This window comes from Dipodomys spectabilis, unplaced genomic scaffold (genome assembly GCF_019054845.1).
Source record: "Dipodomys spectabilis isolate Male_0828 unplaced genomic scaffold, ASM1905484v1 ptg000067l, whole genome shotgun sequence".
In the NCBI taxonomy this organism is placed as follows: domain Eukaryota; kingdom Metazoa; phylum Chordata; class Mammalia; order Rodentia; family Heteromyidae; genus Dipodomys; species Dipodomys spectabilis.
The window spans coordinates 20,041-35,355 of NW_024870744.1; the positions used below are offsets into that span (position 1 = coordinate 20,041).

General features: G+C 42.3%; 1 protein-coding gene across 4 annotated transcripts in view; it reads left to right on the forward strand.

The window, feature by feature from the left end:
• Positions 1 to 15,315, forward strand: part of LOC122108922 (GTPase-activating protein and VPS9 domain-containing protein 1) — a 65,848-nt gene that overhangs the window by 18,670 nt on the left and 31,863 nt on the right. For all 4 annotated transcript variants that reach the window (XM_042680968.1, XM_042680971.1, XM_042680970.1 and 1 more), the window contains 4 exons: positions 5,309 to 5,443; positions 6,188 to 6,307; positions 11,589 to 11,666; positions 11,789 to 12,159. In XM_042680968.1, coding sequence (XP_042536902.1) covers positions 5,309 to 5,443; positions 6,188 to 6,307; positions 11,589 to 11,666; positions 11,789 to 12,159 — 704 coding nt within the window. The remainder of the gene's footprint in view (positions 1 to 5,308; positions 5,444 to 6,187; positions 6,308 to 11,588; positions 11,667 to 11,788; positions 12,160 to 15,315) is intronic.

The window sequence follows — 15,315 nt, forward strand, 5'->3', positions numbered from 1 at the left end:
TTAAACAAATGGGGGGTAGGAATAGAAGCAGAATCATATAATGCTCTAAGCTGGGGCCACATACTCTATGTACCAGGTGTAAATAGTCAAGCTTACACAGAAATTCAGTATCATCCAAATCAGCAAGCAATTCAGTCTGAAGGCTAGGGAAAATGGTGGAGGGTGTCCATACATTATTTCAAAAGGAGTAAAGCCAAGCTGATACGGTGAATTTCTTACTCTAAACAGGGCAAAAGGAAGGAGTGATACCTAGTCTGCTCCAGTCTCCAAGGCCAATTCAGTTAAGGTCTCTTTTAGAGTCCGATTCATTCTACCTGCCCTGAACTCTGAGGTCTATAAGCACAGTGCCAATCCATCCCCAGTGCCGCAGCTATTCCCTGACTTACTTTTGAGATGAAGGCCGGTCCATTGTCTGACCTGATGGTGGATGGGAAGCCAAACCTGGATAGTATTTCTTCCAGGATCTTCTTAGCCATGACGTTCGCAGTCTCATGCTTTGTTGGGTAGGCTTCAATCCATACTGAAAAGGTGTCTACAAAAACTAGCAAATACTTGTATCCAAATTTTCCAGTTTTAATTTCTGTGAAGTCTACTTCCCAATACACACCTGGCCTATCTCCATGGAGGCGAGTTCCTTTTGTAACCGGTTGATTGGGGGCATTGTTGAGCTGACAGGCTTTACAATTTTTAACAATGTCCTCAATGAGTTGATTTCCTTGCCTAATTTTTACTTCTGAGTGTTGGAGCAAGTCCTGCATTCTTCAGGTTCCCATGTGAGAGACCCAATGGATTCTCTTAAGAATCCCCTTGCCCGTAGGCTGGGAAGGTGGCTCAGTGGTAGAGCACTTGCCTTGCATGCCTGAGGCCCTAGGTTAGATTCCCCAGCACCACATAATCAAAAAGAAAAAAAGCCAGAAGTGGCGGAAGAGGTAGAGCGCTAGCCTTGAGCTGAAGAGCTGAGGGACAGCGCCCAGGCCCAGAGTTCAGGCCCCACGACCAGACCCAAAAACAAACAAACAAAAAAAGAATCCCCTTGCCCAATCTTTGTGGCAAGATAAGTTTCCCCTCACCAGTTTTCCACCAGTCTTTGTTTCCTTCTCTGCCCAGGGGTTTATAGGCCATGGGAATTTTCTTTATCCACTTCAAGTCTTCTTGGGAGTACTGAGGCTCAGGAGGCAAAGCTCATGGCCCTGGGTCTACTAGAGTCAGTACTTCCGCTCTGGGCTGGAGGGCCGCCTCCTTAGCTGCCTGATCGGCCAAGTTATTTCCTTTGGTTATAGAATCAGTTCCCTTTTGATGGCCAGGGCAGTGCATAATGACAATGTTTGCTGGTTCCCATATGGCCCGGATGAGGCTTAAAATTTCTTGTTTGTTTTTTAATAGTCTTTCCCTCAGCTGTCAGCAGCCCTCTCTCTTGGTAAATGGCTCCATGGACATGCACAGTGGCAAAAGCATACTGACTGTCCGTGTTCATGTTTAGTCTCTTCCCTTTTCCCATTTGTAGGGCTTTTGTTAGTGCCACTAGTTCTGCTCTTTGTGCAGACATTCTCTGGGGGAGTGCTTCTGCCCACACTATCTCAGTGTCCGCGGTGACTGCTGCGCCCGCGTGCCTTTTTCCATCTCTAATGAAACTGCTGCTGTCTGTGAACCAGGTATGCTCGGCATGCAATAGTGGCAAGTCCAACAAGTCTGGCCTCTTTTCCTTGGCCCGGTCTCTTTTCATGCTCAATTTCACGTTCTCTGTCCTTCCTTTCCTGTCATTGCTTCTCTGTCTTTCTCTTATTGTAAACCTTTTCTGCTATGACTACTAGATAATAGACTTCTCACCAAGTCTGTCTAGAGCCTGCAATTTTCACTTTATGTCTGGTGCAGCTTGATTTATATAGGCAAACATAATCATCTGAGCCGACTCCTGGGTCTCAAGATCATATGGGGTATATTGACTAAAAGCGTCCATGAGCCGCTCAAGATATGCTGCCGGACTTTCACTTCCTCCCTGTCTAACATCATAAACTTTGGCCATATTAGTAGGTCGGCGAGCCGCTGTCTTGAGACCTGCCAACAGAGCCTGGCAGTAGACGAGGAGTCGCTCCCTACCTTCAACTGTATTGTAGTCCCATGTTGGTCGGATCTCAGGAAAATAGGCAGCGATCAGGGCAGGATCTGTGATGGGCGCTCCTGTGGGGCCAGGGATATGTTTCCAGGCCACCTCTCAGATACAGTCTCTCTCTTCGGTGGTAAAAAGGACCTGTAAAAGCTGACTGCAATCATCCCAAGTGGGCTGATAAGAGAATAGTTTCAAGCAAACGAATTAAATCCTGGGGTTTCTCAGAAAAGGGGGCATTTGGGGTGTGCCAATTGTATAGATCACTGGTAGAAAATGGCCAATATTGGAGTTGCTGTTGACCATCTGCATTCACAGGACCTACGGCGCGTAAGGGAAAAACAGCTGCACTAGAAGTGGGGCTGATCCCACGGCATCGTCGAGTAACTGGCCCCTCAGACACTTTAAGGGCAGGTGTCGAGGGTTCGGCTTCTGGTTCTATAGCTCCCTCCTCCTCTTGATCATTCTCAGGCTCTGCAGAAGGAACCTGGGAAGGGGAGTATGGGGGAGAAAACATTTCTTCTTCCAAGTTATCTCCCTGAAAAACAGGGGGTACAATTTCTTTTCCTCTTTCTTAGTTTCTTTTTGTAAGTCTAGGGGGCTAGATGGAGTGGTGTCCATGGTTTCCAGTCCCATCAGCCGTACAGTCCAAAAAACAAACAGTACAAATAAAACACACGCATGCCTGACAGTTACGAAGAAAAGCTTACAAAGTGGAGATCTCCCGAATTGGTCCGCTGACTCCTGTAATGGGACACCCATGCCCCACAGCAGAAGGAGCAGACCCACAGTGGTCAGTTCTGGCTCAACACTGAACCGACCCCCGCCCCACAATTCACACGACGGGGTTCCCAGGACCCCTACCCCACACGGCAGGGTTCCAAGGACCCCCGCTTCACACGACAGGGTTACCCCCACCCCACAAGAAGATATGAGATGTCTCCCAGTTCCTCCAGGGTTGTTGTGTAAGCGCGTCCGCTTCAACAATCCTTTACGAATCAGAGCGGCTGTCCTCACAAGGGAAAATGAAAGTAAAACAGACAACAGGACAAGACAAATTAACAAAGACAGCACTGTTTTACATTTGGAGTCTGAGGTCTCGGGGGTCTTTGGGGGGATCCCGGATGAGCCCCCACTAATATGTTATGCCAAGGTTGCAGGACCGCCACCAAGAAGACCACCGAGAGTCAGACTCTACAGCTGTTTTATTTAAAAGGGCTGCAGCTTGGGCCTCGTCCTACACTCTGACACAGTGGAGCCCAGGAGGAGAGCCCCGAGCTAAGGATTTGCAGGTCTTATAAAGGCACACAACCAGGTGGTTTAGCACCATGTGTTGCTCTGCTCTGAAACAAGCAACAAATAGTCACTGCCTCAAGTACTTTAACCTTTCAGGGCTTATGCACTGTCCCTGAGCTTCTTTTGCTTAAGGCTAATACTCTACCACTTGAGCAACAGTGCCACTTCCATCCTTTTCTGTTTATGGGATACTGAGGAATCAAACCCAGGGCTTCATGCATGTTAGGCAAGCACTATCACTAAGCCACATTCCCAGCTGTACTTAATTTTTTCTTATGTCTACTCTTTTTTTTTCTCATGAAGTCAGATCTTTGCTTTCAAGTAAATGTCAACTATCTGAATGCAAATATAATTAATTATATATCTTAATTATTTTCTATCTGATTTATTTGGTCTAAGAATAACTAAGTATAGCTAAGTAGCCGGGTGCCGGTGGCTCATGCCTGTAATCCTAGCTACTCAGGAGGCTGAGATCTGAGGATCGAGGTTCAAAGCCAGACCCGGCAGGAAAGTCCATAAGACTCTTTTTTTTTGTTTTGCTTTTCTGTTCAGATTTTATTTGAAATCTGATTCAAATCGTCAAAGCTACAAAAGGGGGTGACATCTGTATTATCATAAGACTCTTATCTCCAATAAACCACTAGAAAACCGGAAGTGGCACTGTGGCTCAAGTGGTAGAGTGCTTGCCTTGAGCTGAAGAACTGAGGGACAGCGCCCAAACCCAGAGTTCAAACCCCATGACCAACCAAAAAAAAAAAAAAAAAAAAAAAGCTAAGTAAGCAGGGCACCAGTGGCACATACCTGTAGTCCTACCTACTCAGGAGGCTAAGATCTAAGGATTGTGATTCAAAACCAGCCCAGGCAGGAAAGTTTATGAGACTCTACTCTCCAATTAACCACCAAAAAGGCCAGAAGTAGAGCTATAGCTCAAGTTATAGAGCTCTAGCCTTGAGCAAAAGAGCTCTGGAACAGTGCCCAGGCCCAGACAGCACAAAAAAAGAAAAAGTAGAGATTGGACATGATAGCTTGCATCTGTAATACCAGCAGTTGGGAAGTAGAGATCAGGCAGATCAGTTTCAAGTCAGGCTAGAAAAAAAGTTGTCAAGACCTCATTTCTCTGGACCAGGTGGCATGTACCTGTTATTCTAGTTCCCAGGAAGCTACCATAGATAAGTCATGCCAAACATGTACCTGAGCAAAAGTGAGATCCTATCACAAAAATTACCAGCAGAAAATAAGGCTGGAGTGGGGCTCAATCCTTAGGGCACCTGCCTAACTAACACACATAGGACCAGTGTTTAAACCCTAGTACTGAAAAAAAAAAAAAGAATAAATAAAATGTTTTATCTCAACGAAACAAGCCTTGTATGGTATTGTAGCCCTATTCTCCCAGCTACTCTGGAGGCCATAGGTAGGAGGATTGAGGTATAAGCAAGACCCTATATCAAAAATAAGAAGAGCAAAATGTGCTGGAAGTATGACTCAAATGGTAAAGGACATAACTATTATGTTTGAGGCCCTGAAATTCAACCTCAGTACCACCAAGAGAAGAAAAAGTACGTTCTGGAATGTAGCATATTCAGACATGATCCCCTTGTCTGGTGATTAGCCTACCATCAATTGAGTATCTGTAGAAGCTCTAATTTAGGAAGTAGTTATTCTGAATTTTTGTGTACTTTTTTGTCAAGTTACATATTAACCAACAAAGGTTAATGATCTAGAAACAATTGTCACCTAGCTTACATTGAGCTGAAAACATACCTTACTCCTTTGACACTTGATCTAACTAGGTTTGTTAACTAGGTTTGGTCTATAATTAGAAAACTTATTTATACTAATTTTATTCATACCCTGATACATTATAGTATACCTAACAGAATCACTAAGTGATTCCTGTCTTTGGTTTAGAGGCCCCAGACTTAAAGCAAGAGGAGCGCCTACAAGAGCTGGAGAGTTGTTCTGGACTGGGCAGCACATCTGATGATACGGATGTCAGGGAGGTCAGTTCCCGCCCCAGCACACCAGGCCTCAGTGTTGTGTCCGGTATGTCTGTCTTGTTTTAAGGTATAGGAATTTGAAGGTGTTCCCCTCCTCCTCACTTATAAATTTGATTTCAAAGAGATATGTTTTTTTTTAAGAACCAGTGGTTTTCCAGGGAACAAAATTATTTTGAGAACTTAACATATGGCTTTTACATCCTGTTGAAGTAATTGGCAATATCTTTATTCTTAGTAGCCTGTGTTACAGTATTTAGGTAATACATGATAATTCTGCTTATATAAAAGTTATATAAGCTGTTATATAAAAGTAAGGTAAGTACATTTGAACAGTATAATAAAGGATATATAATACTTAACACCTCATATGTACAGAACAATGATACATAAAATTTGGAAGTGTTAAGCTGGTACTGGTGACTCACACACATAATCCTTGCTATTCAAGAGGCTGAGATCTGAGGATCACAGTTGAAGCCAGCCCGGGCAGGCAAAGTCCCAGAAACTCTTATTTCCAATTAATGACAAAAATCCAGAAGAGGAACTGTGGCTTAAGTGGTAGAGTACTAGTCTTAAGCTGAAGAGCTCATGGACAGCTCCCAAGCCCCAAGGTCAAGCCCTGGGACTGGCACACCAAAGAAAGAAAGGGAGGAGGAGAGGGAGGGAAGGAAGAAAGGAAAATTTGACAGTGTTTAAATTCCATATACTTTATATCTAAACTTCATGTAGTTTTTGTATGACTACTGTGCTTCTTTTCTTTTTTGCTCATTATTAAATTTTTTTTTTAAAGGAATAAGTGCAACATCTGAGGACATTCCCAATAAGATTGAAGACCTCAGATCTGAGTGCAGCTCTGATTTTGGGGGTAAAGATTCTGTCACTAGTCCAGATATGGATGAAATAACTCATGGTAAGAAAGAAAAATGAGAATAGCTTTTTTTTTTTTTTGTCATTGGAATTAGTTTTATAAAAGCATGGTCTTATTAAGGGCGAAAGTTACATCTGACAAACTTGTAAGACTCCTCTGTTCTTTTCTGTGGGCCTGCTGGAAACGCTAACAAAAATTTGTAAGGGGGCCTGGGAAGGTGGCTCAGTGGTAGAGCGCTTGCCTTGCATGCCTGAGGCCCTAGGTTCGATTCCTCAGCATCACATAAGCAAAAAGAAAAAAGCCGGAAGTGGCACTGTGGCTCAAGAGGTAGAGCGCTAGCCTTGAGCTGAAGAGCTGAGGGACAACTCCCAGGCCCAGAGTTCAGGCCCCACAACCGGACCCAAAAAAATAATAAATAAATAAAATGGCCACTTTTTTCTGTAATCTGAGTTACCTTTAGGAAATTTTGAACAAATACCAGCTTTTCCTTAATGCAATATGAGCACCAGCACTGTACCAAGATTCTAGACATAGCATCTTTTTCCTTTTAGAGATGCATCCAATTGCAAAATATCACAGAAATCAAATCACATTTTTGCTCATACACTCCTTATGATGGTCTGACTTGTAGGGATTAACTCATGGTAAGAAAGAAAAATGAGAATAATTTTTTTATTTTTTTGCCAGTCCTGGGGCTTGAACTCAGGGCCTGGGCACTGTCCCTAAGCTTCTTTTGCTCAAGGCTAGCACTCTACCACTTGAGCATCGGCATCATTTCCAGCCTTTTCTGTTTGTGTGGTACTAAGGAATTGAATCCAAGGCTTCATGCATGCTAAGCAAGCATTCTACCACTAAGCCACATTCCTAGCCCTTTTTAAAATTTTTGTGTGTTAGGTTTTTTTTTTTTTTTTTGGGGGGGGGGGTCCGGTCGTAGGGCCTGAACTCTGGGCCTGGGCACTGTCCCTCAGCTCTTCAGCTCAAGGCTAGCACTCTACCATTTGAGCCACAGCGCCACTTCTGGCTTTTTTTCTTTTTGCTTATGTGGTGCTGAGGAATCGAACCCAGGGCCTCACGCATACAAGGCAAGCGCTTTACCACTGAGTCACCTTCCTAGCCCCGAGTGTTAGGTTTTGAAGTAAAGGTATTATGCTTTAGCCACTCAGTCTTTTTTGCTATTTTTTTTTTTTTTTTTTGGTCAGTCCTTGGGGTTGGACTCAGGGCCTAATAAGCACAGTCCCTGAGCTTTTGTTTAAGACTAGCACTCTACCACTTGAGCCACAGCATCACTTCCAGCTAGATAAGCACTCTACCCCTAAGCCACCAGCCCAGCACATGCATTTGTTAATTTTGAGGTAGGATTAGCTATACAGCCTGGACTACTCCTGTTTGTGCTTTCCATGTAGTTGGGATGACAGTTGCATGCCATCATACCCAGCCATTAGTTAAGATAGTCTTGTTTTTTCTCCAGGATGGCCTTAATTCATGATGCCCTAATCTCTACCTCTTCTAGTAGCTAGGAGTACAGGCTTGAGCCACCACACTCAGCCTTAAGAATGTGATAGTTTCTTTTTAAAAACTATAATGTATAATAAATGTGTAAATATTTGGAAAAATCTTAACTCATTGTTTTTTTTTTCTAAATTATCAATGTATTATAAACTTATGGAATAGAATAAGATTTAGTAAGAAATAAAGACAGACTAGTATTAATGTATTAGAAAGCAAAAAGTTCTCTACATAGTTTCAGATTCTACTGTTTAGCTTTTACAAAAACTACTTGTCTTCTACGTGTGGTGTATGTCTGTAATTCCAGCAGTTTAGAGGAGGAAGTAGGGTAGTTACAAAGTTGAGACCAGACTGCATTATATAGTACGCTCAAGTCTAACTTGGACTAAATGGTTGAAGCATGGGGGGAAAAGAAAGACATGCCAAGAGTTGGTTAGAGTAACAATGAAGAATATTTGTAATTTTCTTAGACTGTTAATGTATTTCCCCAGAATATAGTAGTATAACTCAATGATAAGGCACTTATCTAGCATGTACGAAGCTCTAAGTTTGCTCCCAACACTATAAAAAATAAAATATAAACAAAGGGAAAATACCATCCTCTTTTCTAGCTACATATCTATGTGAAGCCAGATTTTCTTCATATGCCGAAACCAAAACCACATACTACATATGTTAAAACTGAAAGCAGATAAGAGACTCCATCTGTGCTCCATTAAACAGTACATCGAAGAAAGTTGTAAAAGTGTGTAAACTGTATGGTTTTTCTCATTATTTTGTTTCATCTCGATGAATATTATTTTAAATGATGGAAGGTACTGAGGCATTGCCCCTTTGTGTTCCTCCCCTTGCTTTTTATTTTGGAAAATAATGCTTTTCATTTTAAAGTTTCTACTTAATTGGTAAATTTAAGTGAATAAGCTTTTCAGTTTTAATTTCTAATATGAAAAATATCAATAGCTAGAACCAGCATAAACAAAAGCTAAGAGTGTAAGAGAGTCCCTGATGAGCACTAGTGGCTCAAACTTATAATTCTTGCCACTTTGGAGGTTGAGATTATAGGGATTAAGGTTCAAACCCAGCCTGAGAATAAAAGTCCATGAGACCCCTTCTCAATGAAGGACTACACTCAGTAGTTCATGCATGTTTCCTTGCTCTTCTGGAAACCCTAACATAGATGATCATTATACCTGAGCAGGAAATGAGACCCTATCTCATAAATAAAAGTTCAGGACTGGCAGTGCAACTCAGAGGTAAGAGTGTCTGCATAGCACGCATGAAACCCTTAGTTCAAAACACAAATATCACTAAAAGAAAAAAAAATAGAAAGAAATCTTGAGACCAGAAATACAGCTTTTAGCTATATTTACTATCAAAAAGGTTAATCACACTGTCATTCATTGTCATTCATTATCAGAAAACACAGCTTCAGGGTCAGTCCCGGTGGTGCATATCTGTAATCCCAGAAACTCAGGTAGTAGAGATAGAAGAATCATAGTGAAGGGCCAACCCAGTCAAAATAGAGAGACAACTGCAAATGAATTAAAAAAGCTAAGGGACTAAGGGCATGACTCAATTAGAGCTTGAGACCTTAAGTTCAGTGCCCAGTAAAACACACAGAAATAAACAGGTAGGTGCCAGTGGTTCACACTTGTTAGCTACTCAAGAGCTGAGATATCAGATTTTCAGTTTGAAGCCTGCGGGGGTAGACAAATCCATGAGACTTATCTATAATTAACCAGCAAAAATCTGAAACTGGAGGCCTGGCTCATTTGGTAGAACACCAGTCATAAATAAAATGGTTAAGCTCGAGGCCCTGAGTTCAAGCCCCAATACTGGCACAATGAATACATTAATTAATGAATTCATTTATACTTTAAAGAGTAACGGTTTCGGGGCTGGGAAGGTGGCTCAGTGATAGAGTGCTTGCCTTGCATGCCTGAGGCCCTGGGTTCGATTCCTCAGCACCACATAAGCAAAAAGAAAAAAGCTGGAAGTGGCGCTGTGGCTCAAGTGGTAGAGCGCTAGCCTTGAGCTGAAGAGCTGAGGGACAGTGCCCAGGCCCAGAGTTTAGGCCCCACAACCAGACCCCCCCCCCCAAAAAAAAAAAAAAAAAAAAAAAGATTAACAGTTTCTTTTTTACATTCAAAAGTTTTAGCCTCTGAATATGTATCTGTTGAAATGTTTCTAGTTTTGCCTATCTGCTCAGGGGAATATTTTTTTCCTTTATAGCTTAAAATAGTATACTTTAGATGATAGTGTTTATTTTATGGTCTAATGTATTCATTTCTTTTACGGGTCTTTTAAACATTATTTGTTGAAAACTTAGAATTTCAAGTCATACAGTTCTTTATAGCTCTTCTGCAGGTAGTATTACCCTATTTATAATGGGGGATGGAAGTGAATCTGAGGGAGGCTGAGAAATCATATAAACTATGATGGTTTAGGTCTTTCGGATATGTGCTGTCTGCAAGAACCATAATTGCATTTGGCCATTGGACATTAGCCACGTGGGTGCTAGATGCCCAAATGTAATAGAATCTGTATGTAAAAACAAATGTAATATATGGTATATATATATATATATATTTGCCCATCTCTGAGGGAAGCTAGGAGGAGGACACAGAAGCAGAGGGAAACGGGGAAAACATACAACAGAGGGGCCCATCAGCTGCATTGGACATTTCTGAACTAAGCAACTCAAGGGCAGTGGTGGGAGGGAGGGAGTGAGAGGGAAAATGGGAACAGCTTACACTAAACAAAAGGAAAGAACTATACATGTCAACGGATGTAGAAGAAATAGTTACATTGTCAATGCTCATAGGTTTCACAAACTTTATAGACCACGATAATGACAATTTGCCTCATGAAGGTTAGAATATGTTTGTGACTTTAACTATCACTGTCTCAAAATACTGTGAAATTTATGTAATTACTTAACCACAATAAAAACTTACAAAAAAGTCTGGGAAGATGGCTCAGTGGTAGAATGCTTGCCTTGCATGAATGAGGCCCTGGATTCAATTCCTTAGCACCACATAAGCAGAAAAAGCCAGATGTGGTGCTGTGGCTCAAGAGGTAGAGCGCTAGCTTTGAGCTGAAGAGCACCCAGGCCCAGAGTTCGGGCCCCATGTCCGGGGGAAAAAAAAATTATAAAAAAAAAATGTTAAAACTAATTTGAGCTGGGTGTCGGTGGCTGATGCCTGTAATCCTGGCTACTCAGTAAACTGATATCTGAAGATCATGACATGGTTTGAAGCTAGTTAGAGCAAGAAAGTCTGTGAGTCTCTTTTCTCCAAATAACCACTAAAAAGTCAGAACTATGGCTCAAATTGTAAAACAGCTGGGCCCAGGTGGCTCACACCTGTAATCCTAGCTACTCAGGAGGCTGAGATCTGAGGATCGCAGTTCAAAGCCAGCCCTGGCAGGAAAGTCCGTGGGATTTTTATCTCCAATAAACCACTAGAAAACCACAAGTAGCGCTGTGGCTCAAGTGGTAGAGCTCTCGCCTTGAGCTGAAGAGCTGAAGGACAGTGCCCAAGCCCAGAGTTCAAGCCCCACAACCGACCAAAAAAAAAAATTTGTAAAGCACTAGCCTTGAGCAAAAAAGCTCAGGAACAGTGCCCAGGCTCTGAGTGCAAGTACCAGGACTGGCACCAAATAAAAGAAAAAAAATTGAAGTAATCAGAATTTGATACTTATTAGCATGCTCTTCATATTCTTATTGGTCAAAAAGAGGAAAACTGTTGTATAGTCGTGTTCCCTTCACTTGCTTGTCTTGTCTCCATCTGCTCTCACAGTTTGCCTCCCGTTCTAGGTGCCCACCAGCTGACCTCTCCTCCTTCTCAGTCAGAGTCTCTGCTCGCCATGTTTGATCCACTTGCTTCTCATGAAGGTAAGCTAGTGAAGTGAACAGTTGGAGTTTTTCTTAAACAAAAACAAGAAAACAAGCCTTTTGTTAATGCTTTTATTGGATTAGTTGTATCTTAGCTGCAAAGCTTCTTTTCCATGTTACAGGGGCTTCTGCTGTGGTAAGACCGAAAGTTCACTATGCTAGGCCATCACATCCACCACCAGATCCCCCAATCCTGGAAGGAGCAGTGGGAGGAAACGAGGCCAGGCTGCCCAACTTTGGTTCTCACATTTTAACTCCCGCTGAAATGGAGGCATTCAGACAAAGGCACTCTTACCCTGAGAGACTAGTTCGAAGCAGGAGTTCTGACATAGTTTCTTCTGTCCGACGGCCCATGAGTGATCCCAGCTGGAATCGACGTCCAGGAAATGAAGAGCGAGAACTTCCTCCAGCCGCAGCCATTGGTGCTACTTCTTTGGTGGCTGCATGTCACTCATCGTCATCATCCCCGAGTAAAGACTCCTCCAGAGGAGAGGTATGGGTCACAGCCATGTAGAATTGGCTCACTGTGTTCAGTTCACTGTTCCTTCTATGAGGTTTTCTTCATGTCTGAAATGAACATTCGCTATGTAAATTCAGGATTAAGGAGGGACTGTAATACTGATTGAAGATGATCTGTCTATCTAGTATGCCACCACCAAAACCCATAGGAAACCTCTACAACTTCGGTTTTGATCATACTGTCATACATTTTTATGGCACTTTTAACTCTTCTCCAAGCAGTTTTGTACCTAATTTCATTAAAACTTAACAGTATCACAGGGTTAGGAAAGGTATTTTTAAATTTTTATTTAATGTAAAGATGCTGTACAGAGGGGTTCCAGTTACATGAGTAATTTATTTTCTCTGGTCCTGGGTCTTAAACTCTGGGCCTTGGCGCTAGTTGAAGATAAATATATTTTGCCCAGATTGGCTTTGAACTATGATCCTCAGATCTCAGCCTCCTGAGTAGCTAGGATTAGAGGAGTGAGACACCATTGCCTGGAGTATTTATTTTGAAACAGTCATAAAAGATTGAAGGTATGATAAAGGAATACTTTTTCCATGTAGAGCTGTTAGTCTGATGTTTGGTCCCTCAACATTTTTTTGTGTATTTTTTAACGATCACATTCTCCTGTATGTCATTTTGACATCTGGCAGCATGAGGAAATGTACACTGAAACATTAATACTATCTAGTTCTCACTCCCCATTGGTGTGTCCCCAGTTGCCTATATAAAAAATACTCCATGAGGAGCTGGGAAGGTGGCTCAGTGGTAGAGCACTTGCCTTGCATGCCTGAGGCCCTGGGTTTGATTCCTCAGCACCACATAAGCAAAAAGAAAAAAGTCGGAAGTGGCACTGTGGCTCAAGAGGTAGAGCGCTAGCCTTGAGCTGAAGAGCTGAGGGACAGCACCCAGGCCCAGAGTTCAGACCCCACAACTGGACACCCCCCCCCCCCCAAAAAAAAGACCATTCACCTTAAAAAAAAAAAAAAAGCTCCGTGAGGGCTGGGAAGGTGGCTCAGTGGTAGAGCACTTGCCTTGCATGCCTGAGGCCCTGGGTTTGATTCCTCAGCACCACATAAGCAAAAAGAAAAAAGCCGGAAGTGGCGCTGTGGCTCAAGTGGTAGAGTGCTAGCCTTGAGCTGAAGAGCTGAGGGACAGTGCCAGGCCCAGAGTTCAGGCCCCATGACCGGACCCAAAAAAAAAAAAAAAAAAAGCAAAAAATACTCCGTGGGGCTGGAAGGTGGCTCAGTGGTAGAGTGCTTGCTTTCCATGCATGAGGCCCTGGGTTCAACTCTGCAGCACCACATAAGCAGAAAAAAGCCAGAAGTTGCGCTGTGGCTTAAGTGGTAGAGCGCTAGCCTTGAGCTGAAGAGCTGAGGGACAGTGCCCAGGCCCAGAGTTCAGGCCCCAAGACTGGCCAAAAAAAAAAAAAAATACTTCATGTGGTAAAAAAAAAACTCCACTCAAAATCACATGCCACTTTTAATTGCCAGTCTAGAACAAGCCCTCTGTTTTGTTGCTGTTGTTGTTGTTGTTTACCTTGTAGGATCTCGAAGTCCATTTTCTTTAATGTCCCTCAACTTGGATTTGTTTGATGCTGTCACATGAGTAGACGTAGGTTGTTCATCTCTAGCAGGCCTGTCACTGACGAGATAACTGTGCTCTCTTCACTTTTTCTGTCAGGTGGCACATAATTTAATTTGCCCCAACACTGGCCTGTCAGGTTTACCACTGGAAAGTTACTCTTTTTTCTTCATAATTAGTAAGTATTTCATGGAAAGGGACTTGGAGAATATGTAACCAACCTCTTCATCAAATTTTTTAATTTCCCTACTTATTCTATATATGGTTTTCTGTTTTAGTCAGTGAGCTGCTTACTCTCATTTATTATCCCCAATTTGGCCAGTGAGCAATCTGTCAAGCTGGCTTTGGGTTCTTTGTTGTGCTTCTGTCATTCCTTGTCTTACTGGCTCAAGGTGTTACAAGTATATCCTGTATTCTCTACTCTAGTTCTGGAATCAGCAGTTTCTCCAAGGGGCCCTGGCTCCTTTTAGTGACGAATTGTGTGTGTGTGTATGCAGGCGTGTGCGCACATGCTCGCACGTATATGCGAGAAGGCACGCTCCATATACTTAAAATCCTTTTGCCTCTGACTCCTGAGTGCTGGAATTACAAGAGTACACCATCACTCTCAGAGCTCTATCTTTATATATATAGAGAGAGAACCATGAGCTCACACAGATAAATGACAGTGGTTTTAGTTCTTGGGTTTTTTTTTTTTTCTTTTTCATTCTTGTCTTTTCTCTGACAAAGAGAAACTTGTTTCTCATGCTTACTTCTTTATGAGTAATCAGTTCTTGTCCCTCATTTCTCTGCTTGGAGTTTGATTCTTTGTTTACATGCTTGCACTTGGAGAAGCTTTTTTTTTTTTTGCTGGTATCAGGGCTAGAACTCAGGACTTCACACTCACTTGGCTTGATTGTTCATATTAGCACTCTACCACTTGAGCCATGCCTCCAGCCCAACTTTTTGTTAGATGGAGTCCCACAGATTTTTCTGTCTAGGCTGGCTTTGAACAAAGATTCTCCATGTCTCAGCCTCTAGGCTTACAGGTGTGAGCACTAGTGTCTAGCTTGAACAAGCCATTTTTAATTACAGTTTTGTAGGTGAATAAATGGATGTTAAGCAATTTGTCTGCTGTTTTATAATAGGCTAGTAAAGGAATTACAAGTCCTGTCTTGTGACTTGACAGAGTTAATGGTAACTGTATAATCAGTGATCAAACCTAGACTTAGTAGTTGGGCAGGTCTAGTTTGACTTTCAGCTGTACCAGATATAAGCTGTGTATCTTGGGAAAATAACTTCATTTAGCTTCATATTTCCTATCTTTTAAAGGACTTAATAATCAGACTTCTCCTAAGGCTTCTGTGAGGATCAAATTAGATAATATGCATTCTTACACTCAAGCATTTAGCATGTAATACACAGTTTTACTATTATTGCTGTTGCTACCCTCTTTACTACCCTTCTAGAGTTTATTTGTATTGTATTTAATAAGTGTCTTAGATTTGATGGGTTGAAGTTTTTGTTTGGATTGATTTTTTTTGGGGGGGGGGAGGGGGGGGTCCGGTTGTGGGGCCTGAA